This window comes from Xylona heveae, assembly GCF_001619985.1.
Source record: "Xylona heveae TC161 unplaced genomic scaffold L228scaffold_1, whole genome shotgun sequence".
NCBI lineage: Eukaryota > Fungi > Ascomycota > Xylonomycetes > Xylonales > Xylonaceae > Xylona > Xylona heveae.
In genome coordinates this window covers 2,527,555-2,542,834 of record NW_017264193.1, presented here as the reverse complement: position 1 = coordinate 2,542,834, position 15,280 = coordinate 2,527,555, and the positions used below count along the sequence as shown (strand labels likewise).

The window sequence follows — 15,280 nt, the reverse complement described above, 5'->3', positions numbered from 1 at the left end:
TCTTTACAAAAGCCGTAGAGTTACGGTAACCGAGTAGACTCAAAACTCACGCCACCAGCCGAAGACCCAAAGACGCCAAGAAAATGCATGATGATGATTTATGATCAAACCATAACAGTCTCATTCCCAGCAGCTTGAGCACCCCCTCGGCGCCCATAGCTTCGATATTATTCTGCATAACTCCAGCACTGAAATACGTCGAGGAGCAGAGCTTCAGCTGACGTGCGTGCTTCACCATGAGCCAAGATCCTCACTCCGGTGGCGAGTCCTCTTCCGCCGGAGGCTCATCCTCCAACAATGATCCTGCTTCCGATTTGCGTGCTGTTGTAGGACAGCCTAGAGGCTCCGGACGACCAGGCTATATGACAGTAGGCTCTGGCGCCACATCGGCTCATGCGGCAGCGCTTACCGCAATGCTCGATAATGATTCTGGCTATGGAGGGAGCATCGCTGGAGAGTCGTCCGACGCTATCGGTGGATGGCATCCAGGAATCACAGAAGACAGACCAACACCAAGTCGCTCGCCACTTGGAGATCCAACTGCTGCTTGTAAGTGTTCATCCGGAAATACAGATGATGCATCAAGTTGAGCTAACCATGACGCGATTGAAAAGCGGAAAATGAGCGAAGAGTACTCGCAAGCCATATCCATCAACTATACTAGTATGCGAAGCTGGTGTATGCTTTATTGTTTATCATTGTTAACTATTTTATTAGCAATCAGAACCGTGTCGCCCTTGGTCGAGCCATTAACCGCACCATTGAAACCTTGAAAGAACTTCAGCAGATGAACACAAGCTGGCCGGCCCATTATCCTTCAGTTCAACGCACAAGCTCGCCTGCGAGGTCTCCTGCAAGGTCGCAGACTGATCCTCGGCCAGGTATTGTCCACACGCATTCGACCGCTGGCGACTTCGTTCACTCTTCTGACCCTTCCGCTCCCCGTCCTGGAAGTCTAAGGCGCGCCGCGACGTTTGCTGGCGATGATGCGGGCGATGATGACGAGGCGGAATCAAGCGTCTCCGCTGAACAGAGACGCGCGTCTGAACCTCGGCTTCTCAGTCACCAAATCGCGCAGGAGTTTTCGGTTCTCAAGATCGACCTTAAGTTGGGAGCTCTATCACAATCGGAGCTGGTGCACTCACTGGAGAAAGGATCAATAGCATCCTTGCTGGATGGGAAAATCGGCCACAGCATTCGTCATCTTTTGTCTTTGCGAGACCGCATTGAGGACATTTCGAGCAAAGTCCTTGTTACCGGTGACCTTAATGCCGGGAAATCTACATTCTGTAATGCTTTACTGAGACGCAAGATTCTGCCAGAAGACCAACAGCCATGCACGAGTATCTTCTGCGAGGTTCTTCATGCAAGGGAGAATGGAGGCGTCGAGGAAGTGCACGCGGTTCACAAGGAAATGCAGTATGAGCGCCACGACGAGAGTACATATGATGTTTATGCCCTCAAGCAACTTGAGGAGATTGTCATCGACAATGACCGCTATAGCCAGTGCAAGGTCTACGTGCAGGATATTCGCAGTGTGGACGAGTCTTTACTGAACAATGGGGTGGTGGACATCTCTATAATTGATGCCCCTGGCCTAAACAATGATTCGTTGAAGACCACTGCAGTGTTTGCACGCCAGGAAGAGATTGACGTGGTTGTCTTTGTTGTCTCCGCTGCTAATCACTTCACCCTTTCGGCCAAAGAGTTTATCTTCAATGCTGCTAGAGAAAAGGCGTACATTTTCATGGTTGTCAATGGCTTTGACAACATCCGCGACAAGAACCGATGCCAGCGGATGATTCTCGAACAAGTCGCAAACCTTAGCCCGGCTACGTTCAAGGAATCTGCAGAACTAGTCCACTTTGTCTCCTCCAACGCCATTCCCGTCGCGCCTGGCAGTTCTCCCAATGGCGGAGGTGGTGACAATCCTTCAGGCAACGGCCCCAGTGGTGTGCCCAGGGATGGTGATGGGGGTGATGACGATGACGAGGAACCAAAGGGCAAGCATGGCGAGCCCGGATCGCCACCCGAAGAAGGCAAGGGCAAGGACAAGGGGAAAGGCAAGGAACGTGAAAAGATTGAGGATTTTGAAAATCTCGAGGCCGCCCTTCGACGCTTTGTCCTCGAAAAGCGGGCCCGTTCGAAGCTTGCTCCGGCTAGGACATACCTGCTCAACATCCTCGGCGATCTGCACACTCTTGCCAACGTCAACCGTGATGTTGCCCAATCCGAGCTTGATCGCATGACCAAACAACTTAATGAGCTTGAGCCTGAATTCGAGAAATCAAAGCGCGCGCGCTCCGAAGTCAGCGACGACATTGACCGAACGATTGAGCAAGGCTGTGCGGAAATTTACCAGCAAAGTCGTGAGACCATCTCACAAACAATTGCTCGGGTGGCCGAACAGGATCTTGGCGTTCCGTATCCCGGTCTCTTCCAAGCGTTCCAATACGCCGAAGACATACAGACCGCTATGCTCCAGCAAATTCAGAATTCCGTCACTTCCTGCGAAGAAGCAGCTCGCGGCCGCACTGTCCAAGGGGTCAACACCATCAAATCGCTCGGCATTCTTCATCTCGGCGAAAAATACACCGACCTTACCTTCCGCAGTGACATGATGTTTACACGCAAGCGGGATGCTCTCGCTCGCCAAGTCCATACCGACGTTGAAGTCTGGGACTTCTTCGATATCAGCGGTCTTTGGGAACGCCAAGAGAAGGTCGCCGGTACCAGCATGGCTGTGACTGTTGTTGGTGTTCTTGGCAGCAGAATGATTGGCGGAGTCGGTTGGATAGATGGCGCTCTTGGCGCCGCCCGGGTGCTCAGCCGCAACGACATGCGAAGACTCATCGTACCAGGTATGTTTGTCGCTGTTGTTCTCGGTGTATCATATGCCCTAGCATCTATTCCGCAAGCTCTGCCGCGCAGACTGAGTGCCAAACTATCACAAACACTCGCGGCCATGGATTATACCCATACCAATTCCAACCGAATCGCCAGCGAAGTTCGAAAGGTGCTTCGCTTCCCTGCGGATAACCTGCGGATGGGACTTGAGAAGAATGTCGAGAACTTGGGCATTCGGCGCGACGAGACTGAAAAGATCAAGCGCGAAAGCGAGGTTGCAAGAAAATATTTTTCGAATCTCTACCGGGAAAGTCGCGACCTGAGAAGGAGCGTCGAGACAGTCGATTTGGACGGTCCCGCACCAGGCATTGCCGGAGGCTATGATCTATGATAATAGCCTGGCTTTTCCCTCAATTTGTCGTAGATGACGTTCTTTGTAAGGCTCTGGGTTATCGGTTGATCGGTTCTACGGCGTTTTTCTCTTTTTTTTTTTTTTTTTTTCATTTGCATTGTTCCCATACACTTCTCCGTACGCAACGGCGTCTCTTGATGATCTTTACCTTCTCAACTCATGGCCCCTCACCACTCGGTCCTCTTGTAGTTGTGACTTGACCTTGTTTTGCTTTACTTCTCCCTTTTTCTTCCTTCATTCCCACTTCTCTGCCGGATCAATGCATTGCTGGTCCACAGACAAGTTATTCTCCTTTCCTATCCCTCATGAACATGATTCTCACTGATCCTGATACCTGTGGTTATTTTCCTTTCTTGGTTTCGTTCATTTTTTACTCCTTTCCTTCTTAAAGTTATCCTTCTCTTCTCGTCCTATTCACTCACCAGTCTTTTTTCTTGTTTTTTTTATGTGCGTCTTTCCTCCCGTCAATGATTCAATAATGAGTTCATTTACAGCAAGCAAACAAGCATGCCCGTTTGTACATAACATAGTAGCATAGCTTTCGCACATGGAACGTGGAATTGTCTTGGATTGTCAGTGTGCTATTTTCTTCCAGTCCTATTCTCTCCCAGTCCGATTCTCGTCTTGTCCTTTTCTATTCACTTCTAAATACTCAAGATGCGCATCTTGAGCCCTTTTTCTTTTCGTAGCATTATCTTTAGTTGCAGTATTACTTTCCAACGTCCAACACTCTCCTGGGTTCAACTGTAACTAGGGACTTTCAAAGTCCCACTTTGACGAGCAAAATAGCGCAAACCCCTCGCCGGAGAATGTTTGGTTTCTTTCTTTTGGTTTCTTTTTTAATTTTATTTTATTTCATTTTATTTATTTGGTTTACTTATTTGGTTTATTTATTTCATTTTATTTCATTTTATTTTGTGTGTGCATGTGCATGTGTGTGTGTATGTGTGTATGTGTATCTACATCTCTAAGTCTGTCAATTCCCTTCTGTGTTTTTTGATGTTTGATATCTGTCGTCTGTCGTCCGTGTCTTTGTGCATTCGTCAATGTGCATACAAAGTACCTGGGATAGCTTAACGAACTGATGCATTGACACTGTCCCCAGACTTGCTGCCAGGACTGTGTACGGCCTGCCTGCCCACTGCCTGTCGTCCGCCTTGCTTTGTCACCCTGTCACCCTGTCGCGACTCACCAGCTAGCCCGAGGGCCCCTGCCTGTTACCTGCTCGCAACGAGGGCACCAGGCACCTTAGAATACAACGACAAGAAAACAGTACAGAATATGTTAACCGACAAAACCACAGTTAGCATACACATGACATCAACAAGTGGGGCGTATAGCTCAGTGGTAGAGCGCCCGCTTTGCATGCGGGAGGTCTGGGTTTCGATCACCCATCCGTCCAACTTTCTTTTTGACTTTTTTTTTCTTTCTTCTCTTTCGAAAAGTCTTACTCCGTACTTTTTGCATTCGATCAATTTGTTTGGTACAGTATTTGCGTTTTTTTTTTTCATTTCCCCCCCCCCCAAAAGGTACGGTTTTTATTCCAAGAAAAGAATTATTTTTTTCCTAGGCGGACTGACCTATATGAACGTTTCAATTCGAAAAGAATTTCCTCTTCCCACTTATAAATAGATAAATAAAATAAAAAAATTAATAGAAAGAAGAAGAAGAAGAAGAAGAAGAGAAACAAACAAACAAACAAACAAAACGTGGATGTAAAATAATTTTACTTCGATTTATTTATTTTGTGTATTTACTTCCAGGGCGAAAGGAAAATAAAAGGGAGAAAAAAGAAAAGAGAAAAGAGAAAGGAAAGAACCAAAAAAAAAAAAAAAAAAAAATCAGTAAAGTTGATAAATGCAACAAGATAACACCTATGATTACAATATACAAGTGAAGCAAAAGATTAGATTTCGACTATATAATCTCTGTCGGGGTATATATTCGTAATGAAGAGCTGCTTGACGCTCATAAAAGAAATTGCAATGCAAGACACTGTAAATGCTTCCAACCCAACCCAGTCCAAGCCAACCCGATGCAAAGTTTCAATATCATAGCAAACCCACCCAAACCGAGCCAAAACCAAAGCTAATGCAATTGAATCAGATCCAGGGGGCTGAATACTTTCGTTGGAAAAATGTAAACAATGTAAACACGAAGACGACGCAGGCAATGCAAAAGGCAAGTAAAAGGGTAATAAGTAATAACAAGGAAAACAGTCAAGAAGAATCTGACTAAAAACCAGGTTGTCGTCTCTGTCTGGTGACCCTCCCTCGTCCATTCTCTCTCAAATCCTGCACGACGCCGATGCTTTCCCTAGGTCGACGTTTTTGGCGTTCAGCAACCAGCAAGGAGTCATCCTCGTCAACAGGCTCGCCGCTCTTGCCGCTCATTTTGCGAACCATTTTTTCGCGTTGGGCTTGTACATGTGGGTCGTCATACGAGACTGCCTGGCTAGGTAGAGGAGGATGGTCTTCATTGTCAAAGTCCTCTGGAGGAAGGGAGAGACTGCCAGCGCTAGTAGGTCGCGAATCAGCCGTGTTTGCACTCGTCCCTGGCGGCGCAGATTCTGAACCGCTCACAGCAGGATCAGCATTGCCACTGGTGGTTAGATCGGCGGATTCGCTGCGCGAGAATGAATTGGAGAGGAGCGAGGACAAGTTCGACGGGGCGCGGCCAAACAGCCGACGTTTCTGAAGACGACGAGGGGCCTTCGAGGGATCATCAACCTTGGGAGCGGCGGCGGAATTATCTTCCGAGACATTTTCGCTTGGAGGGACGCTTGCGGTGCGCTTCATGGCGAGGAGGGAAGCAAGGGAATTTTTGAGATCCTGGCTGAAACTATGATTCGATGTGGACGATGCGAATGATTTGGATTTGGAGGAGTTTTTGGGATTTTCGGCCGTCGTTATTTGCGGATTACGAAGTTCGTCTGAGAAACTCTCATCTTTCGCCGCACTGTCAAATGATTTTGCGCCTTCAGGGACCGTCTGAGCATCGGGAACGGGCGATTGTGAAGAGCGCTTTTTGCGAGAGTTAACGGCTAGTCCAATATCTTGAAGAGGTTCCTGCGGCCGAGGTAATGTTGTAGTTTCGTGATGCCGCAGTAACGAGTGCACGCGTATTGTTGAACTTGCCTTGGTTGTGGTAGCTTTGAATGCCGTATCTACAGGCATACCGATGCTTGCGGACTTTTGTAATGACCTGCCTACAGACCGATTGTGGCTATCTTGTTGAGGGATTGCTGACGATGTGTGAGGCTGTTTAACTTCGCGAGCAGAAAACGACTTGCTTCTGCCCAAACTATTTCGCTCATGAGGTGCACTGCCACTCAAGCTCTTGGACCTCTCTAGCACTCTGACCCGGCTCTCATTTGAGACAATCAGGTATTTCTCGAAAGGTTCTACCTGAGCTTGAGCTATGCTGTCGTAGAGCCATTCGGCTCGAACCGCTGGAATGTCCCATTCTAAAGCATGCCGGAGCTTCTCCTTGTTGGACAAGCTGGAATTGCACACAAGAACAGACGCTTTAGGTGTCAGGAACTCGTCGTATTGAGCACCTATACACGGCGCATAGTCAGAGAGGGAACACGAATTAATAGGAAGATGACGGTGAAAACCTACCAAGCTGCCTCGATGCTTTGGCTACATGCATAAGGTCGGTTCCGCTAAAAGCTGTTGAACATATTGCCAATTTTTCAAACCCTGCTTAACTGTAAGCCGAAGTCGAGCAACTACAGAGAAATTTCAGCTACCTAGTATGGGAAACGATGGAAACGGCTTGCTCATCACATCGGTCAAAGGATCGACCCGGCATTTTCGATACAAACAGCGTTCTAGCCACCATTCAGTGACGGTCATGGGCGCGCAAACACTCTCGGGGAATCTAGGAATATCCGAGGATTCCATATCATGAGGAATCATAAGGTACGAATTTAAAGCATCCTCACGAGACTGTGACGAGATGCCATTAAGGTTTGGGACAATATGTGCATCGTGGGAATGAAGATGATCCGTAAGGATTGCAGCCTGTTCATTCAGAATTAGTGATAGGGTCAACGTCAGGCTGCAGTTACACTTCGTAGAATATACCTTTCGCTGATTAAAGCCATGTATGCAGAACCGTAAGCCATGAAGCATTCCCGAGTCCGTCCCTCCTGGAGACTGTACTTGTTCACCCTGACCACCACTGATGGTCGGAAACGACCGAGACGCGATGGTCTTTGGAGGCTCTGGGTCCACAGCGTCCGAACGGAATGATGCCCTCCCAAATGAAAGGGTTCGGCCATCTGGAAGAGGGGAAGGATCATCCTCCTCCCATTCATTCTTTACGACCTCTTTAACTGGCGCTGCAGCGCCGACAATATCATTCCAAATTCCTTCGTTTTGGCTTCCGAGTTTTGTGCTTGCCGTGCGTCGTAGTTTCCTCCTCCCTGGTTCTAGTGCCATCTCACCAGCGTCTCGGCGAACTCTCTTTTTCGCATTGAACGGAGATTTTGGCTCCCGTACCCAGGCACCCTCTCCCCTAGCCGCTTCTGGTATCAATGGATGATAGAGATTCTCGTCAAGTCGCATGCCTCGCTCCAGGCTATCGCTCAACCATTCTCTTGCCACCACCCGTAGGCCCCATTCCGTAGCATATTGGTATTTTTTACCCTCTGGCGTATAGGCTATCAAATGCGTGACAGCCTTTGTTAAATCTCCATGGTACGCTGCCCCGTTGTTGATAATTGCGTCGATTAGGGCCTGCCTCTCCTCGACTATTTCCATTAGTCCATGCGCCCATCGACCAGCTAGTATACTTACGAATATTGAACCCAGTCAAGCAAATTCGTAAGCCTTCAAAGGAAGGAAGCTTGTGCTCTTCCTCAAGCGCCTTCACATCCGTTTCACCGCCTTCAAGCCAGGTCTCCCGAACGGCTTCCACAAAACTCGGACTCAAAGCTTGCACATCTGGGCGCTCCTTGGCAACATATCGGTATTTTGGAGTTTCTGTATCGCCAACGATCAGATGTGTCACATCGGCGGTAAGATCCAGCTTGTGTACAGCCCCCATCTCGGTTGCCATTGCTGCAAGTTCAGTCTATGCGCTCACATTTTGAAAGTTAGCATCGACGCTTTGCAATATCATCCATTGATAGCCATATCCAAGATAATTGTGGGGACACAACTCACACGTCTTTCCGGAGTTATTGAGGTGCAGCACATGATAACCCCCAAGAGCGGGAGCTGGGAGGTTGCTAAAAAAAAAGGTCAATCTCGGCGTCGAAAGGCAGCTCATGAATAGCTCTGTGCATACTTTGTTCTTCATCTTCCAGCATTTTCTTGCCCTTCCACCAGTGCAGTCACAAAGGCATGCAATGGCAGATTGTTGGACTTATGCTTTCCTTGTTGTTGTGATTCCCTCTAGAGCCAATAATGATGTCGATTGCTAAAGCGATCAACCTGATCATGCTTTCTGTCTTAGAAGGGTTAGTGACTGCCATTGACGCGACTCGCGACTGGCTTGACGCGAATTGGGAGGACGACATCACGTGAGGCAAGATTCTAAGCAGAGAACCTTGTATAAAGTACTTGTACACTGTGAAAGCCTGTGCCAAAACTTTCTCAAAAGTACTGGTTTAGAGCAAATTTATCGTCCCAAAGAGGTTACTGTTCAATATGAAGTGCAACAGTCCAATCTTATCTATCATCTATGATGTCATCAATAGTCTAAAATTACTCTAAGCTGCCCTTTTTCGCCCGTACGCTGTGCACCTGTGGATTACCCAAAGAAACATTATTCAATCAGGCTTCAACATTACATTCAGAATTGAAGAGTCCAGTAGCAGCATATCGAATGAAATCTACGTAAATATGTCCCGGCCGGTCCGGCCGGTGGCTAGATGATGTCATTCGCAACAGGAGGAACACGAGTTTCATGACAAGTTCAAGATGGCACTTTATCACCAATGAATGAAAATTGAATAATTTCGTACAAATGATCTGAAAGACACATCACTATGTCATCAACAGACGTCCATCATTGCATTGTTGACAAAGACAACGGCAAGCTAGGGCTGACCAATAGGGTGGGAGCGGAGTCAACGGAAGAAGACAGGTTTAATTCAAAAGATCCATGCTACAAGTACTGTGCACACCTAAAGCCGCCGACCTGGTAACTTTATGAGCTTACACGGACGGTTGGGTTCCTGCAAGCAATAATGTGCCAGGGTTCAACTCATCGTCCAAAAACAGAAAGAGAGACACGGGGTATACGCGTCGCCCTCTTCCGAGCCATCCGATAACCCGTTTGGGTCTTTGCAAAATCAGTGCTCGTCGGTGCTCGTGCCGGAAGTTCGACCAGGGTGGTGGGGCACAGTATTCCCTTACCGCTGATTTCTAATTGTACAACACAGCCCCCTCGAGGTACTGCGGGATAGGTTTCCGGCCCATCATGAACTTTGTGAAATGGACCAATATCAGCGTCAGCGTCAGCATTAGCAGCCACCACCCCATGGGGGCCCGATGTCAAAAGGCTTGGTCCCGCGCTTTTGAGAATCGGAAAATCGGAAAGTCACTTGATTTTGTATTGGAATAATCTGCCGGCTCTTTCGCTCTCAAAACAATAATCGCTCTATCAGCTTCTCTCTCGATGATGAATGGGATCTTCTGCAGGATGGTGGATTGTCAGGAGAAATCAAAGACTGTCCGCGTCTTAACCTCATTTAGGGAGAGGTTCAAGGTTGGTCCTGTCGATCATTAGGGTCGGGTGACGCCAAATTGGACTGATTGGGGGGGATGTTGATCCGGAGGTCTCTCGGAGACCATGCTCCATAGAACCAAGTGCACACCGGGCTCAAAAGGGTCTTTACCGATTAATCCGCCCTCCAAAGAGATGGGCGTAGGTAATTTTGGGTTACGGTACGTGCTCGAGACTTTGTCATCAGCTGTTGACCATTTAGTATGATTCCAAATGGCCTGGCCAAATAACCTCGGGAGCAACAATATCAAAACGTGGTGTTTCAGTCGCGTGGTGGGGATATGCATGGGATGAGGTTTGAGGCATTAATTGGAGGATTCGTTTCTCTCTTTGAGTCACAAAATATACCTATCTACAGTAGGGGTATGTTGACTTGCAGTCAATCCTAGCAATATTGATTTTTTTTCAACCGAGGTTCCAGAAGTTTAGAAATCTCATTTCTTCTGCCGGTGAGCCGCAACAAGACGAGGCTATTAAAGTGTTTTGAAATATGCATGTATTATGCATATTTTATTTTTGACAGGATAAATGTCGCTGACACGTTTATGCACTCATCATCAGATCTGGATCATTTTCTTCTCCGAACAGAATGCTCGGACATATCATCATGGCTGTGGGAAATTGCTGCATTCCAGATACTCGTATGGACATGTCTTCTAAGATTCCCCAAGATTTTCCACCTCCGCGGCCTGGTTTAACTCGAGGACACTCTTACCAGGGGTTGGCGTCATGGCCAGGTTGATCCAGGTAAAGGTACCAATTCGGTACGGTACCGGTTCTTTAGTCCGCATTACAGTGGGAACTCCCAACTTTTCCTCTTCCAATCGGCATTCGAGGATTTGACTTGATATCGACCAGGCTTTGATATCTTACCTAAGGTCAAGATGCCGCTCCCCAATAGTCTGAATAATCCACCTATTCGAGACCAGGGCGGGACGGTGGACCGCATTATTGTCAACGGGCTTGTTTTGTCAGAATTGGAGAAGTTTGAGGGATGCGCCTGACTGTTCAAATGCTTGGATACTAATCGACTATACCCTATGGCGGACCCGCATTTCTAAGAAGCTTGGCCAGAGACCCTGGTCTAACCTGTCTCAAAGGCACCGCTGACTGCGAGGATACAAAGAGGTAGGAATCATTCTGCCGTCAGCGGCCTCAACTCCGTAAGAAGTACCTCGGCCGATGGGCATCTGAGGCAAAACTCGGGCGAGAAGTGATGAGCAGTGTGGATTCTTCCCGCAGGACTCTAATTTGACGCAGGGCATTAATTTGTGTTCCCGTCTACATAGTACAGAGTGCTTTGACTCGTCCTAACCGGGAAAAATGGGATAAAGTTTCTTGGGTGATGACGATGGGGCCATGGTAGGGAACCTGACGCCCCGAAAGAAAGCCTAAAAAGGTGCTAAACCTGCCACCGACGACTGTGCTACAAGATAGCTTAAGCTGGGCATATCCTGCTGTGATAAAAACGTTGTCGACCCAGCTTTAGAGTCGAAGGGTTGAAACTTTGTGCTCTCGATTGTCACTTTTTGTTTTTTCTCACGTATATTATTTTCAGCTTTGGGATCCTTGAAGACAATTGAGCATCAGAAACCCCCTAATTTGTGCTCGTCGAATCCCATCGAGGAGCATCTGTGCGGTGTTTGGCCTTTGCGCCTGTTTTTTTTTTCTCCCCCGCTATCCGATCTATCCTCTTGATCCGGCTTATCCTGTTGCGACGGATATTAGTGAGCCGACTGGCGGCGTCGCAACGAATACTTGTACCCGCACTTCTCCTCTCCTATTCGGGCGCATCAACGCATGCTAAAAAGCCCCTGGTCGACAACGAAAAGTTGAGTCTGCACGTTTTGCCCGGCCTTTTACTACTGCAGGTAAGGCAGGACGATTATCATAATCAATATTATTGATGATCTACGAAGTACTCGCTCTAAGACCGGGACCTTGGACTTATTTGAGTAATTGGGAAACAGGCCACCTCATCTCTTCTCCGGCCCAATGATATCTCAAACGGTCTGAAACGAGCCCAAGACTCTCGCGCCGTGTCTCGTCTGGTCTGCCTTGGCTTGAGTGTCGTTGTCGCATAATACCGCCTGGGCCAACGTCGTCACCACCACCATCATCATCATTTCCCACCCCCGAACGTGCCGAACAAGCAACAGGATCGCCTCCCCGCCCAATTCTCCCTCAACCCTCACTCATTATTCTTCATTCACTCAACCCGTCACCGCCTTATTTGGGGCTCCCAACCCTGCTTCAATCTTCCCCACGTTGAGCAACCACCACCACTACTACCACCACCACCATCTCCTCACACATCTCCCGAAAACGGTATGTCTCTCTGTGCTGTCGTCGTGCGCACATTTCCCTTTTTGACTTCACTTTCCCATAATACCACAATTCACCCCACATGCACTCGCTTGCCCTGTATTGTGACCATTTGAACATTCACTTGCACGTCTGTTCCTTTTCCTCCCCTCCCCCATTCCTCTTTCTTTCTTCATCTCGCAACCGTCCCTCACGGCCAAGGCGCGAATGATAATTGTCACACGAGCGTCTTTTGCGGCATCATAGGGCTCATTGCGGCTGTGTCTCTTTTGTTGTTTTGACCTTATTCGCTTTAAATCCCTCCTCTCACACATCTACCTACCGCTAGCGTTAGGCTCTTTGGTGAGGCCATCGCTTGCTTACGGTTCATCATGACAGGCAGGACCCTCGAATCCTATACTTCTCGAGGTCGATTATACTATCTTCCGGAGAATCGAGTAACTGCTGATAGCCCATCTGCACCGTTTGAACCCCGTCGCAGACGTGCGCAATCGATTCGCATCACTCGTCTGCCTCTTGGATATCGTCTGAGCAAGGACGACCTCTACGTCAAGGAACCTGTCTTCACCAAAAAGCTGGCGGGGTCTAGAGAGAGCGCGAAGCGTTTCCTTCGTTCCGTCATTAATCCCCCTTCATCTTCGACCCCAGCACCGCCTGCGGGGCCAACAAATCCTTCGTCTGAACCGGCCGCACCTCCGCGCCCCGCCGATCCCATGATGATACAAGCGGAGCCGACTCCGGCGAGTCATCGAAACTCGATCATTGGAGGATCTCTCAGTGGGATAATCTCGCGACCCTCTCTCAACGACAGTATTCGCACTGCGTCCGGTCGGTCCTCAATAAGCGGCGGAAGCACCTCGAGTGTACCCAAATCCATTCAGGATGAAAAGCCGCTTGCTTCTGGAAATGGCATCTCAGTCTCCGTTTCGTTAGCAGAGCCGGTCCTTTTCTTGCAGGGTTTTGACCAAAATGACGCAGAGTCCGGGTCTACAACAATGCTGCGTGGCAGCCTGCATCTCAAGGTTTACAAGGCCGCTAAGATCAAGGCGATTTCGCTGAATTTCCGCGGAAAGGCGATCACGAAATGGCCCGAAGGTAAGTTTATTCGTGTCCATGTTTTCTGCCATGAACACTTGTGTCTGACTGGTGCGAATCATTGACAGGAATTCCGCCACGCAAAGCTGAATTTGAGGAGATTGAAACATTAATGAACCACACATGGCCCTTCTTTAATGCCCAATTCCCCACTGCAGAGGGTGGCCACTGTGCCGACGTGTGCCATCTTGCCAAGGGTCCTACTACGAGCACGACTAGCCTGGGTGTGGGCAGCTTAGGCTCAGCCTTCGATCAGTTTGTGCGGTCGTCCTCTCCAGTCAGTTCACATGGAAACAACATGTCGTCACGCGATCTCAAGCGACTCTCCTTACAGCTCAACCATTCGCGCAGTTTTGGCAAGGGCGAATCGGGCGGAACTGGTCCCACAGTTGCACAAAAAGGTTACCGGATGTTTCAGCCTGGTGATTACATTTATAACTTTGAACTTCCACTTGACAGTCGTCTGCCAGAGTCTATCAAGGTTGAGCTGGGCACGGTCAAGTACGAACTGGAGGCATCGGTAGAGCGGGCTGGTGCATTCCGTGCAAATCTTAATGGAATCAAGGAGATCGTCTTGATTCGGACGCCGTCCGAAGGTTCATTAGAGCAGGTGGAGCCAATTGCCATTAGCAGAAATTGGGAAGACCAGCTGCATTACGATATCGTCATCTCCGGCAAATCTTTCCCTCTCGGTTCACAAATTCCCATCGCATTCAAATTGACGCCACTAGCGAAAGTGCACTGTCACCGAATTAGAGTTTATGTGACTGAAAACATTGAATATTTTTGCCACAACAAGCGGGTGCATCGGATGGAGCCGACCCGCAAGGTTCAGCTGTTTGAGAAGAGAGCGGACGGGCCAAGCACGAGCGCGTATCCAGGAAGCTCCGTTAGGGTCACGGCTGGAGGCGGTGTTGCTTATGACAGCCGTGACGCTGCCGCTGCTGGAAGAGAAGACTTCCCGGTTCAGGACAATACCAATCTCCTCGGAAATCTGGAGGCATCGACAAACATCGGGCCTACCGAAATGGAATTCAGCGTTCAGCTCCCCAGCTGCGCAGGACTAGGCGAAAAAGAGAGAGCTCAACGACTGCACTTTGATACGACGTTTCGGAATATCCAAGTCCATCACTGGATCAAGGTATGCAATGCCTTTATGCGGTTTCCCCCCCCCCCCCCCCCCTTTTTAATTTTGTCTCAATGCGTCTGACTAATATTTTGTTATAGATTGTGATGCGTCTTTCCAAGCCTGATCAAAATGATCCTACGAAGCGTCGACATTTTGAAATCTCCATCGATTCGCCTTTCCACATCTTGTCCTGCCGCGCCACGCAAGCCAACATTGCCCTTCCAGCGTACTCTTCTCCGCAAGTCTATGATGGCGCGCCAGTCACGCAGGCTCCCTGTCACTGTCAGGATCCCATTTTCAACTCGCGAAACTCAACTCCAGCTATCCCGCCTGTGGGCCACAATATCCCTCCATCTGGTGGGCTCGCCCGGCCTCAAGCTGCTCACATCAACTCGGGCAACGTCCAGCGACCTATCCATTTGCTGCGCAATCCATCATTCAACCCTCCGCCGTTTGAGTATGACTCCCCTCCGCCACCTCTGATCACTCCCCCGCCGCAGTACGACACTGTTGTTGGCGAAGGTGACGGCCTGCGAGACTATTTTGCTCGAATTGCAGACGAAACGCACGCAGATGAAGACGAGGAAGATGAGGGTAGCGACGGTAGCGACGACATCGTCCGTACTCGAAGTCGGGGTCGAGTAGTGTTACCTCTGACCCCAGGTGGCCGCGTCAACCGGAGTATGGACTTGCCTCGGACGCGCATGCCTCTTGATAATGCGGTCTAATTC

The 15,280-nt window shown here is 48.9% G+C and overlaps 5 protein-coding genes and 1 non-coding gene across 6 annotated transcripts; 4 read left to right on the top strand and 2 right to left on the bottom strand.

Moving 5' to 3' along the window:
- Window positions 1–88: 88 nt before the first annotated feature.
- On the top strand, window positions 89–3,348 carry L228DRAFT_216932 (hypothetical protein). Its single transcript, XM_018330134.1, has 3 exons — window positions 89–549; window positions 615–663; window positions 718–3,348. Exons 1-3 carry the CDS (start codon window positions 237–239, stop codon window positions 3,236–3,238), a joined length of 2,883 nt encoding a protein of 960 aa, XP_018192277.1. The 5' UTR covers window positions 89–236; the 3' UTR covers window positions 3,239–3,348.
- Window positions 3,349–4,586: 1,238 nt separating this feature from the next.
- Window positions 4,587–5,112, top strand: L228DRAFT_17256 (hypothetical protein). Its single transcript, XM_018329499.1, has one exon. The coding sequence runs from the start codon at window positions 4,625–4,627 to the stop codon at window positions 4,889–4,891; it is 267 nt and encodes an 88-aa protein (XP_018192276.1). The 5' UTR covers window positions 4,587–4,624; the 3' UTR covers window positions 4,892–5,112.
- Window positions 4,590–4,661, top strand: L228DRAFT_t11. The gene has a single exon. It is a non-coding gene; the product is annotated as a tRNA-Ala (tRNA).
- Window positions 5,113–5,173: 61 nt separating the features above from the next.
- Window positions 5,174–8,680, bottom strand: L228DRAFT_279888 (hypothetical protein). Its single transcript, XM_018335736.1, has 7 exons — window positions 8,558–8,680; window positions 8,434–8,498; window positions 8,065–8,341; window positions 7,351–8,018; window positions 7,014–7,287; window positions 6,883–6,963; window positions 5,174–6,818 (listed from the first exon to the last, which is right to left on the bottom strand). Exons 1-7 carry the CDS (start codon window positions 8,577–8,579, stop codon window positions 5,494–5,496), a joined length of 2,712 nt encoding a protein of 903 aa, XP_018192275.1. The 5' UTR covers window positions 8,580–8,680; the 3' UTR covers window positions 5,174–5,493.
- Window positions 8,681–9,726: 1,046 nt separating this feature from the next.
- Window positions 9,727–10,459, bottom strand: L228DRAFT_243220 (hypothetical protein). Its single transcript, XM_018331635.1, has one exon. The coding sequence runs from the start codon at window positions 10,285–10,287 to the stop codon at window positions 10,000–10,002; it is 288 nt and encodes a 95-aa protein (XP_018192274.1). The 5' UTR covers window positions 10,288–10,459; the 3' UTR covers window positions 9,727–9,999.
- Window positions 10,460–12,696: 2,237 nt separating this feature from the next.
- L228DRAFT_265090 (hypothetical protein) lies at window positions 12,697–15,277 on the top strand (the record flags this gene model as incomplete). The annotated part of the gene is made up of 3 exons (XM_018334651.1): window positions 12,697–13,420; window positions 13,489–14,561; window positions 14,648–15,277. 3 exons carry the CDS (start codon window positions 12,697–12,699, stop codon window positions 15,275–15,277), a joined length of 2,427 nt encoding a protein of 808 aa, XP_018192273.1.
- Window positions 15,278–15,280: the final 3 nt, after the last annotated feature.